Source organism: Macaca thibetana, chromosome 1 (genome assembly GCF_024542745.1).
Source record: "Macaca thibetana thibetana isolate TM-01 chromosome 1, ASM2454274v1, whole genome shotgun sequence".
NCBI classification, from domain to species: domain Eukaryota; kingdom Metazoa; phylum Chordata; class Mammalia; order Primates; family Cercopithecidae; genus Macaca; species Macaca thibetana.
Window position 1 is genome coordinate 45,395,257 of NC_065578.1, and position 12,716 is coordinate 45,407,972.

The 12,716-nt window shown below is 46.6% G+C and overlaps 2 protein-coding genes across 2 annotated transcripts in view; one reads left to right on the forward strand and one right to left on the reverse strand.

Annotated features, from left to right (window-relative positions):
- The window catches only part of PIK3R3 (phosphoinositide-3-kinase regulatory subunit 3), a 120,839-nt gene extending 118,427 nt beyond the window's left edge, over positions 1–2,412 (reverse strand). The window contains exon 1 of the mRNA XM_050801839.1: positions 2,395–2,412. The gene's annotated coding sequence lies outside the window, so the exon portion shown is untranslated. The remainder of the gene's footprint in view (positions 1–2,394) is intronic.
- A 5-nt stretch (positions 2,413–2,417) lies between these two features.
- On the forward strand, positions 2,418–2,641 carry LOC126961562 (40S ribosomal protein S29-like). Its single transcript, XM_050802116.1, has one exon. It carries the CDS (start codon positions 2,418–2,420, stop codon positions 2,586–2,588), a length of 171 nt encoding a protein of 56 aa, XP_050658073.1. The 3' UTR covers positions 2,589–2,641.
- Positions 2,642–12,716: the final 10,075 nt, after the last annotated feature.

Below are 12,716 nucleotides of genomic sequence, written 5' to 3' on the forward strand. Positions count from 1 at the left end.
GAATGAAGGATGTCTGTACTCCCCTCAACTCACTTCTCACAGAGAGTGTACTATCACCATTCACAATTATTTGCCACATGTCTGTCTTTCCCTCTAAACCACAAACTCCTTATTTATCACACAGTGCATGACTTAGACTCCTAGTCAGTGCTGCTTAACTAGTGGAAAACTATGATAGACGTATAAAGTACCATGAGGTAATAAAGAAACTCAGAAATAAGCAGGTAGTTCAGGTTGGGTAGGAAGCTCTAAACGTAGGCCCTGTTAAAACTCGGGGAAATTCTATTGCTGAAAGGAAGAAGGAGACAGTGGTTACAACCACGCATTCCAGCTTGAGGCCTATGCAAAACTCATGAATATAAAAAAGAACAGCTTGTTTGGAAAACAGAAAACTTCAGAATCCTCTTGAGCATGGTGGTGCATGCCTGTAATCCCAGCACTTTGGGAGGCTGAAGCGGGCAGATTGCTTGAGTCCAGCAGTTCGAGACCAGCCCTGGCAACACAGTGAGACCCCCGACTCCACAAAAAAAATTTAAAAAATAACCAGATGTGGTGGTACACACCTGTAGTGCTAGCTACTTGGGAGGCTGAGGTGGGAGGATAGCTTGAGTCTGGGAGGTTAAGGCTGCAGTGAGCCATAGTCATGCCACTGCACTCCAGCCTGGGTGACAGAGCAACACCTGTCTCAAAAGAAAAGTTAAGTTCAGAATCCTAGAAAGTAAAGTGTGAGAGACAGAACTGAGGGAATGAGGAATAGAGATAAGTGGAGGCCTCATTATGAAGCTCCCCTGTCTCTTACCTCATCTCCTTTTAACCCTCACCCTCCCAACACACAACCACTCATTTACATCTGCTTCAGCCTTTTATCTGTCAGGATCTGATAGGCCTCAGGTTCTTTATAGGTACCTGCTCTCCCTCTACCTAGAATGTTCTTTCCCCCAGATCTTCACTATAACTGTCTCCTTCTCTTCATTCAGGTCTCAGCCCAAATTTCACCTCCTCAAAATGGCCTTCCCTTACAGTGCTAGCCAAAGAAACCCTCTCCACATTAACTTTTATTCCTATTTTAATGTCTTACTAGGATGCATCACAATCTAAAATAACTTTACTTATGTTTTTTGTTCAATGCCTATAACTTCGCCTAGAAAATAAATTCTGCCCAGGCACAGTGACTCATACCTGAAATCCTTGCACTTTGGGAGGCCAAGGTGGGAGAGTCGCTTGAACCCAGGAGTTAGAGACCAGCCCAGGTAACATGGAGAAACCCCATCTCTACAAAAAATACAAAAAATTAGCTGTGGGTGGTCCCAACTACTCAAGAAGCTGAGGTAGGAGAATCATTTGAGCCCAGGCGTTCGAGGCTACAGTAAGCCATGATCGTCATACTATGCACTCCAGCCTGGATGACAGAGGAGACTGCGTCTCAAAAACAAACAAACAACACAACAACAACAACAACAAAACCAGGAAATTCTGCGGAGTCAGATATATGGTTTACATCTCTGTATAGCCAGTGCCTAGAATGCTGCTCCACACGTTTTTGTTTCCTTTTTCTTTTCTCTTTTTCTTTTTTTTTGAGACAAGGTCTCGCTCTGTCACCCAGGCTGGAATGCAGTGGCACAATCTCAGCTCAATGCAGCCTCAACCTACCAAAGCTCAAGTGATCCTTCCACCTCAGCCCCCTGAGTAGCTGTGACTACAGGTGCGTGCCACCATGACCAGCTAATTTTTATACTTTTTGTTTGTTTGTTTTTGTAGAGATGGGGTTTTGTCAAGTTGCCCAGGCTGGTCTTAAACTCCTTGGCTCAAGCTGTCTGCCCACCTTGGCCTCCCAAAGTGCTGAGATTACAGGTGTGAGCCGCCATGCCCAGCCTAATTTTTTTTTTTTAATTTAATTGTTATGGGCACATCTACATTTTTTAATGATGGGGAAAAAAATCTCAAGAAGCATAATATCTTGTGAAAATTATATAAATTCAAATTTCAATATCCATAAATAAAGTCATGCTCATTCATTTATGTATTGTCTGTGGAGGCCTGGCAGATCCCAGTATTTATAACAGAAATTATATGTCCATAAGGCCTAAAATATTTACTATCTGGCTCTTTACAGTAAAAGTTTGTTGACCCCTGGTTTAGACCCATAGTAATGTACATGAGAAAGAGTAAAATTAACTTGCATAAATTGTAAAAAGTGTATCTTAAAATGTGAAACTATAGATGCCTCCACTGAGTTATTATGGGCTGTGCTGGCATACACGTTTCTATAAATGTGCATGCTCTTCCTGGTATTTCTCATAGAACATAGAGAGTGAATAATAGGATTCACTGCTGGCTGGGTTTTGATGCAAAAATTTCCTGTTTAAAAAAAAAATTGTCACTTTTTCCTTTTACCTAGTTGCAATCCTGAGAGCAAGATGGGTCACCAGCAATTGTACCGGAGCCACCCACGGAAATTCGGCCAGGGATCTCGCTCTTGTCGCATCTGTTCAAACCGGCACGGTCTGATCCGGAAATATGGCCTCAATATGTGCCGCCAGTGTTTCTGTCAGTACAGGAAGGATATCGTCTTCATTAGGTTGGACTAAATGATCTTCCTTCCAAAGATTATCCAGGGCATCCACTCAATGAAAAACCATGATAGCTCTTTGTACATAAAATAAATATTTGAAAAAAAAAATTGTCAGCTTGGCCAACATTGCGAAACCTCGTCTCTACAAAAAATACAAAAATTAGCCAAGCATGGTGGCGCACACCTGTAATCCCAGCTACTCCCAGAGGCAGACAGGAGAATCGTTTGAACCCCGGAGTCCGAGGTTGCAGTGAGCCGAGATCGGGCCACTGTACTCCAGCCTGGGCAACAGAGTGAGACTCTGTCTCAAAAAAAAAAAAAAGATATGTGACATTTCTAACCCTGAAGAATCTCATTCTGTCTCCTGGACACAGAGACAGTTCTCCAGAGACGATGTCTGTGGTGAAGTAGCTAATACCCCATGCACTTGTTATCAGATCAGTAACAGAGCCTGACTGGGTATCTCTGAGCCGTGACTGCTCGTGGACTGAATGGGGCATTTATCACACTGTTGTGGACAAACCAGCTGACCATCATGCACACAGGCCCAAGCGCCTGTCAATTAGCTTCTGTCCATTAGCTGTCCACACACACACTCTGGCCCTGGTACTGCAGTCACGTTATCAGTCCCCTCCAGACCCTGGAAGCATGATCGGCCATGAGTTCCCTGTCTCCTACCATCCCTCAGCTCCATTTGGACAAACTGTCAGTTAATTAGCTAATGTGAACAAAAACACTTGAAGCTAAAAAATGCACAGCTGGGCTATTATGATCATTGTCTTCTGCTCCTCAACCCCCTGCAATTTCTTTCACTCCAAAGTCTGCCCACAGGACTCCTTCTATCTGTCAATAGGAAAATTACATAGGAAGTGACAGAACAATCACCCATGTTCAAGGTCAAAGCCTCTCAATCATCCTGATGTTGCTGCTATGGATTCAGGCAACTAGAATCATAAATCCCAGGGCCTGAGGTTTGGATTGGCTTTCCTATTTATTTATTTTGAGGCAAGGTCTGGCTTTATCGCCCAGGCTGGAGTGCAGTGGTGTGATCTCAGCTCACTGCAACTTCTGTCTCCTGGGCTCAAGCCATCCTTCCACCTCAGCCTCCCAAGTAGCTGGGACTACAAGCACATGCCAGCACACCCAGCTATTTTTCATATTTTTTGTAGAGACAGCGTTTCGCCATGTTGCCCAGGGTGGTCTCGAACTCAGAAGCTCAAGCTTTTTGCTCACCTCGGCCTCCCAAATTGCTGGGATTATAAGACATAAGCCACTGCGCCTGACCATGGGCTGACTTTCCTCTTAAAATGAACTAGGGGCTCAGCAGATCCAGACTTCCCCAAATTACTGAACTTGGGATGATTTCTTCAGCTGGATGGACCATTTAGAAAGTCAAAACAGCCTTTTGGAATGATTATGTGGAAATCATAGCCTTATTCACTTTAAACCTTATATTCCCAGGGCCAAAACTCAATTCTCCAGCTCTCAATTCAAGCTCCTCTCACTGCAGTGGAAGAGGAGAGTTTAGAGTCAGCAAGGACTCCAAGAGAAATCCCTGTTCAGAAAGTTGGTCCTTGAAGGACGGGGTGATGGCCAAAGTGCCCAAAGGTGCTGAAGCTTTGTGCAGTTATCAGATGCCAAAACAAGAAGGTGCCCAGGGCAGACACATGTTATTCCTCTCTATCTTCCCTTCTGAAAGGTATTTCATAATACCTCTATGGAGGGGACTGAAAATACCTGACCTCAACCACCCAAAGCCCAATTTGAGAAAAGTTAACAGCACATTTTTATTGCAATCATATTTGGGCAATTTCTGTATGCTCCCTGATAATCCTTAGGGAGCAGGCAGCACATCCTTTGTTTCTCCCTGCATTTCTATCATCACTTCTCTCCATTTCCATTCCTAAAGCTTCATCATTACTCACTATGACAGCTGTTACAGCCTCCTGGGTTACCCCATCCTACTCCTCCTCACCCCCATTCTTGCTGACTCTAAGCTGTCCTCCTCCACCGCAGTGAGAGAAATCATTTGAAAACACAATTGTGACTATATCACTGCCTGTCCAAAAGTGTCTGATGGCTCTTTATCATTCTCAGAATACATCCAAACTCCCTAACTTAATTAAGTCACGTTAGAGTCTGCTCTCCACTTCTCACCTTCCAACATACCATGCTTGTACTATATCAGCCAGTTTCCCCCACCCCACTTGTGACTTGGGCATGCTAGTGTCTCACGCCTTTCCTTCTTCCCAGAATGCCCTCTCCACCTCATCTTCATCCATCCTCAGAAGTCAGTCCAAGGGCCACCTCTTCCAGAAAGCCTTCCATGAGCTCACCTCTGAACTCCCAGAGCACTGCACTTGTTATTCTCTTGGGCCTGCTCTGCTTTATACAGTGGCTACTAATGTACAGCTGTTCTCTCCCCCATGGGACAGTAGGCATCTAAAGAAAGTCCTACAGCCTAGGGTGTAGCATATAGCAGGTGTTGGTACATTTAGTGACTGATTAACAAACTGCAGAAGAAAGATTATAGGCTAAAAAGATCATGAGTCAGAGAAACAGAACTGGGATAAAGGGAGAATCACAAATCATTATCAGAAAAGAATGGTTGACAAAGTTAAAGACTAAGTTGTCATCTTAATAACAATAGATTACAGTCAGGAGAAGTGGCTCACACCTGTAATCCCAGCACTTTGGGAGGCCGAGGTGGGCGGATCACGAAGTCAGGAGTTCAAGACCAGCCTAACCAATATGGTGACACCCTGCCTCTACTAAAAATATAAAAAATTAGCCAGGCGTGGTGGTGTGTGCCTGTTATCCCAGCTACTCAGGAGGCTGAGGCATGTTCAAGGCCAAAGCCTCTCAATCCTCCTGATGTTGCTGCTATGGATTCAGGCAATAGCCGTCTCCAGGCCTACATTCTTCAGCTTCAGTTCCCTGTCCTCAACCCCGTAATAGGAGAGAGGGCCTCTGTCCCTCCCATTTATTCCAGCAAAAGGCACTCATTGCCCCACTTGGGTGAAATGCCCATCACTAAACCAATTTTTGTCACGATTGGCCAAGATAAGATTTCAATGCCCATCCCTGGAATTCAGGTGTGGACTAGGCCCATTTGGAACACACGGACCAAGATGGGGAAGAGTGTTCCCCAAAGGAAAATGGGGAGACTGCAACCAAAAGGAGGAGAGACTCCCAGGAAAGTAAAAAACAATAATGGCCAAACCGCATCAATGTAGTTAGGGAGATAGTCTGATCAGTAGAGGAATTCACCAGTTAGATTGGACCACATCATTGACCTGATGAAACTATGCCTCTTGGTCCTCCAATAAACTACTGAACACCCAAAAAGTAATGATTCATTTATCAAATTTGCAAGGATTTTTTTTTTTTTTTTTTTTTTTTTTTGAGACAGAGTCTCGCTCTGTCACCCAGGCTGGAGTGCAGTGGCCGCATCTCAGCTCACTGCAAGCTCCGCCTCCCGGGTCTACGCCATTCTCCTGCCTCAGCCTCCCGAGTAGCTGGGACTACAGGCGCCCGCCACCTCACCCGGCTAGTTTTTTGTATTTTTTAGTAGAGACGGGGTTTCACCATATTAGCCAGGCTGGTCTCGATCTCCTGACCTTGTGATCCACCCGTCTCGGCCTCCCAAAGTGCTGGGATTACAGGCTTGAGCCACCGCGCCCGGCGGATTTTTTTTTTAAGTCAGAATCTCACTCTGTCACTCAGAGTACAGTGGTACAATCATAGCTCACTGCAGACTTGAACTCCTGGGTTCAAATGATCCCCCAACCTCAGCCTCCCTTAGTAGCTGGAACTACAGGCATGTATCACCACACTAGCTTTTTTTTTTTTTTTCCCGGTAGAGACAGTGTCTCAGTATGTTGCCCAGGCTGTTCTCAAATTCCTGGCCTCAAGTGATCCTCTTGCCTTGGCCTCCCAAAGTGCTGAGATTACAGGCATGAGTCACTGCACCCAGCCAGGGATTTTTTCTTTTTTTCTTTTTTGTTGAGACAGAGTCTCGCTCTGTCGCCCAGGCTAGAGTGCAGTGGCGCCATCTCGGCTCACTGCAAGCTCCGCCTCTCGGGTTCACGCCATTCTCCTGCCTCAGCCTCCCGAGTAGCTGGGACTACAGGCGCCCACCACCACTCCCGGCTAATTTTTTTGTATTTTTAATAGAGACGGGGTTTCACCGTGTTTGCCAGGATGGTCTCGATCTCCTGACCTCGTGATCCACCCATCTCGGCCTCCCAAAGTGCTGGGATTACAGGCATGAGCCACCACGCCCGGCCCCAGCCAAGGATTTTTAAAATGTTAATACTCAGTGCTATGTCATAAGACAGGCACATTAATATTAGGGTGATGGCATGTAATTGGCACAACCTTTCTGGAAAGCATTTTGGCAATATATGTCAAGATCCTTAAAAATATTTTGATCCTCTGACCCAGTAATTCCACTTTCAGAAAAAATTGTAAGAAAATAATCCAAACCAGGCATGGTGTCATGCACCTATAGTCCCAGTTACTTAGGAGGCTGAGCCAGGAGGATCGCTGGAGCCCAGGAGTTCAAGGCTATAATGTGCTATGACTTAACCTGTGAATAGCCACTGCACTCCTGTCTGGGCAACAGAACAAGACCCAATTTCAGAAAAAGAAGGAAAGAATGTAAGCCAAAATATCGACAAAGATTTATGCATAAAGATTTTCTTCATAGTATTTTCAGAATAGCAAAAATTAGAAACAATTTATACATCTAAGGATAAGAGTTTGGTAAAATAGGCGGAGCATGGTGGCTTGAGTGGGGTGGCTCATGCCTGTAATCCCAGCACTTTGGGAGGCCCAGGTAGGGGACCACTTGAGCCCAGGAGTTAGAGATCAGCCTGGACAACATGGCAAAACCCCATCTCTACAAAAAAATACAAAAATTAGCTGGGAGTGATGGTGTGTGCCTGTATTTCCTGCTACTCAGGAGGATCACTTGAGCCCAGGAAGCAGAGGTTGCAGTGAGCTGAGATCGCCTCATCGCACTCCAGCCTGGGTGACAGAGTGAGACTCCATCTCAAATAAATAAATAAATAAATAAATAAATAAATAAATAAATAAAATAAAGCAACATACAAAACTGTCTATGTGGTATAATATTAGTCATGTAAAAGAAAACCACATATACCCCAAAATTTAAAAATACATGATACTCTGATTTCCATATATAAAAAGTGAGAGCAGTGTTTATTTATTTATTTTTTTTTTCCAAGACAGTCTTGCTCTGTCGCCCAGGTTGGAGTACAGTGGCACAATTTCGACTCACTGAAAACCCTGCCTGGCTAATTTTTGTATTTTTAGTAGAGACGGGGTTTCACCATGTTGGCCAGGCTGGTCTCAAACTCCTGACCTCATGATCTGCCTGCCTTGGCCTCCCAAAGTGTTGGGATTACAGGCATGAGCCACTGCGCTTGGCCAAGCAGTGTTTATTTCTTTTTCTTTTTCTTTCTTTTTTCTGAGATAAAGTCTCGCTCTGTCACCCAGGCTGTAGTGCAATGGATAGCATGATTTCAGTTCACTGCAACCTCCGCCTTCCAGGTTCAAGCGATTCTCCTGCCTCAGCCTCTGGAGTGGCTGGGACTACAGGTGTGCGCCTCCACGCCCGGCTAATATTCTGTATTTTTAGTAGAGATGAGGTTTCACCATGTTAGTTAGGCTAGTCTTAAACTCTTGACCTCAAGTGATCCACCCACCTTGGCTTTCCAAAGTGCTGGGACTACAGACACCAGCCACCACGCCCGACCACACTGTTTATTTCTTAAAGGATACCTTATATATTTTTTCTTTTTATTTGCCTGTATTTTTCAAGTTTTCTACAATGAACAAACATTAGTTAAACATTATTTGGGAAGTCACCTGTTCTTACCTATGAAGAATATGGCCACTCCTTTATACCACATTAGGCTGCTTCAGCCTTTCAGACACCTGAGGGAAAATGCTTGATGGATGATGATGAAGGTTATTGACATTTCTTTTATGTCTTAAAACCTTCCCTCAATTATCCACAGAAAGTTTTTCTCATAATCGCCAGTCCTTCTTTAGACAGAATCTATCACTGTATTACATGATGCTTTTTTTTAAGTAAAATAAAACCTGAGAACACAACATAAACTTGTGCTGACCCTGATATGAAAATGAATAGACAACTGGGTTTCCAGCTGCCAATGAAGTACCAGTGCAAAAGGGATGCCCCAGCTGACCAATGCCAGAGACTGAGGTAGAAGCGCCCCCATGTCAGGCTTGCCTATGGGAGCTGTCTGCAGGAATTCCAGCTTGCCACTTTTTGAGGTCCAAGGACACATTCTGCCTAGAGCCCCTTCAGACAACAAGGTCTCCCTCACTGCAGGCAACAAGTGATTGTCAATGATTGCTAGCTAGAGAAACAGAAAACAAGATGATGCTTCTAGGACAACACAAATGGTACCACCTCCAGGAAACTGTCCCTGTCTCCTTCCTGATACCCCCTACTCCCCAAATGGCATTCCTACCCCAAGGAACCATGGCCCTGGTGCTTTCCCTGCCCTCTTAGAGCAGATGTCACCATTGATATGTGGCAGCTCGTACTGTAAGAAGACATCACGCAGACCTTCATTCACCTCCTGGCTCTGCCACTCAATTCCTGAGCCTTAGTTTCCTCAGCTGTAAAATAGAGACAGTAATCTCCACAGCACAGAGCACCGTTCCCCTCCTTGAATTCTCTTTGGGAACAGTCTGACAACCCAATCCTTGAGCTCATATAACATGACTGTGCCCAGAGAAACTGCCTGGCTGACCAGGCCACAAAGGGAGACTCACTAGGCCCGACCCAGTGGTAGCAGTGGCACCCCCTACCTCTATGGCCTCGCCAGTCAGACCTCCAACGAGCGACAGCCAGGGAACAAACAACCAGCGCTGACTAATGATACCTCTCCCATCTTCTGGACAGAGTGGTTAACAGGTAGGATTACAGGACTCCAATTATTGAGGATCTATCTAGGGGTGTGGTCATAGGCATGTCCAAAACTGAACTTGGTCTCCTCCCAGATATGTTATTCTTCCTGCTCCCTGTCTCACTGAATAGCACCACCCAGGACCCAAGCTGGAAATCAGGATATCATCCTCAAACCTCCCCCTCATTTATGTTTCCCATTCAATTCATCACCAAGTCCTGTCACTTGTACCTCTCAGCTCCATCCATTTCTTTCCATCCCAGTGCCAACACTGTGGTTCATGCCATTATCCCCCTCCCCTGAGGCATTGCCACAGCCTCCTCCTCACAGGTTTCCTTGACTCCCCACTGCCCCACAGGGAGCCTATCTCCTGCTTCTGCTGAAAACCCCTCAAGGGCTCTCGGGATAAAAACTAGCCTCAACAGGAGAATCGCTTGAACCCGGGAGGCGGAGGTTGCAGTAAGCCGAGATCACACCATTGCACTCCAGGCTGGGAAACAAGAGCGAAACTGTTTCAACAACAACAAAAAACTGGCCTTAATAACTCCAAGCCCCCCACCTTGCCCCAGTCTCATCCCTGCTTACCTTTCTAACCTCATCTCTTTCTAGTTCCTGTCTTACACCTGTAATTTCCCTAGATTTTCTGTTCTGAGTCTTACCTACCTGGTTTTGCTTATGCTATTCCTTCTGTCATTAACATCCTTCTCTTCCTCCCCTCTCCCCCATCCCTTTTTTTGAGATGGGGGTCTCACTGTGTGTTCCAGGCTGGAGTGCAGCGGCATGATCATAGCTCGTTGCAACCTCAAACTCCTGGGTTCACAGGATCCTCCTGCCTGAGCCTCCCGAGTAGCTAGGACTACAGATGCATCATTATGCTCGACTAAGTTTTCTACTTTTTTTTAGAGACAAGATCTCACTATGTTGCCCAGACAGGTCTCAAGTAATCTTCCCATCTCAGCCTCCTGAGTAACTTCCTCCCTCTGTTTCCCCAGACCAGCTCCTACTCATATTTTGAGATTTTGCTCAGATTTCTACTCTTCCAGAAGACTTTTTGCTCCCCAGTTCGCCACACATATCCCCAAACTAGGCTAAGTGTTCTTACTACTGCCATTTAGGGAGCACTATTCAAACACCTCTGATGCCTTAACTCAATCCTCACAACACCTAGGTCGTCGTCATCATCTTCTTCTTCTTCTCCTTCTCCTTCTTCTTTTTTTTGAGAGAGAGTTTCGCTCTTGTCACCCAGGCTAGAATGCAATGGCACAATCTTGGCTCACTGCAACCTCCGCCTCCTGGGTTCAAGTAATTCTCCTGCCTCAGCCTCCTGAGTAGCTGGGATTACAGGCATGTGCCACCATGCCCGGCTAATTTTATGTTTTTAGTAGAGAAGAGGTTTCTCCATGTTGGTCAGGCTGGTCTCGAACTCCTGACCTCAGGTGATTTGCCCTCCTCAGCCTCTCAAAGTGCTGGGATTACAAGCGTGAGCCACCGCGCCCAGCCTCTATTATACTTATTTTACAGATAAGAAAACTGAGGCTTGGAGAAGTTGAAGCAAATTTTCCAGGGCCAAACAGTAAGTGGCTCAGCAGTGTTGAAACCCAGGTCTATTTATTTGTTTTTTTGTGTGTGTTTTTTTTTGTTTTTTTTTGTTTTGTTTTGTTTTGTTTTGAGACGGAGTCTCGCTCTGTCGCCCAGGCTGGAGTGCAGTGGCCAGATCTCAGCTCACTGCAAGCTCCGCCTCCCGGGTTCCCGCCATTCTCCTGCCTCAGCCTCCCGAGTAGCTGGGACCACAGGCGCCGCCACCTCACCCGGCTAATTTTTTGTGTTTTTAGTAGAGACGGGGTTTCGCCGTGTTAGCCAGGATGGTCTCGATCTCCTGACCTTGTGATCCGCCCGTCTCGGCCTCCCAAAGTGCTGGGATTACAGGCTTGAGCCACCGCGCCCGGCCTGTTTATTTTTAATTTAAACAGCTTCATTGTCCTTTTCTTATTATGAAGGTACCAAGGAAAAATAAGAAGCACTCTTTTTGGTCAGTTTGGTGAACACCCTTCGTCTGGTATGCATAGGCACTCAATAATACCATCTGTCTATTCCTATGCTTATAGGCTTTTTTTCTTTTCTTTTCTTTTCTTTTTTCTGAGACAGAGTCTTGCTCTGTCGCCCAGGCTGGATTGCAGTGACATTATCTTAGCTCACTGCAACCTCAGCCTCCCAGGTTCAAGAGCTTCTTGTGCTTCAGCCACCCGAGTAGTTGGGATTACGCAGGTGTGAGCCTCCACACCTGGCTAATGTTTGTATTTTTAGTAAAGACGGGGTTTCACCATGTTGGTCAGGCTGGTCTCCAACGCCTGGCCTCAAGTAATCTGCCCGCCTCTGCCTCCCAAAGTGCTGGGAGGCGTGAGCCACCACGCCTGGCCAGGTCATATAAGCTTTTTACACCACAAACTTCAGTTCTCTTTCTTGAAGCTGAAGCCTCTGGAAGCACACAGCACGCCCCTAGTTCGGCATGCCCTCCCCCGCCCCTCCTTCTGGTCCCCAGAAGCCTCAGGCTCTCAGCCCGTTGAGTAGTAACTGCTGGTGAGCCAGCCTGGCTTCCTGGCGAGGGTCCCTCGAGGATAAGAACAGTGATCGGTCGAATTCGCTCTTGGTGTCCAAACTGCGTTTAGACACGGACAAGCAAGACAATGGGGCCGCTTTCCGGATAGGGGACGTGGATTCTGCATCCTCCACCCCACGCCTCCAACATTAAACATGCTCGCCAGCCACAAACCTTCAAATTTTCTTTACCAGAACCCAGGCTCAGAGCTCGAGACCAGGGTCCAGTCTGTTTAAGGAGCTTCCCAGCCCCCGCACTTCTAGCTGCGTTCAACCAGGCTCGGGAGGTCCTTCAAGATCTTGGCTTCCTTTTCCTGAGCCGGCGCCCGGCGCGGTTAATTATAGTCCCACCCCGCGACTCCCCGCTTCGCTCCCACCCGCGCGCCCAGGACCCTAGTTGCGGGACTTAGCGGGGAAGGCACCCCCAGTTCCGGGCCCTGACGCCCTTGGGTCAGGGCCAGGAAAGGCACTTCCAGCCAAGCGCTGGCGCCGGGTGCGCCTCGCTCTACGGAAAGAACGCCCCGCGAATAAATCCGGAGCGGATTTGCATCACAGCAGCCGCAAGAAGGCTAGCTGCTGCC

Coding starts and splice junctions, on each gene's coding strand:
- LOC126961562 (XM_050802116.1), top strand. CDS start 2,418: ATGGGTCACCAGCAATTGTACCGGAGCCACCCACGGAAATTCGGCCAG.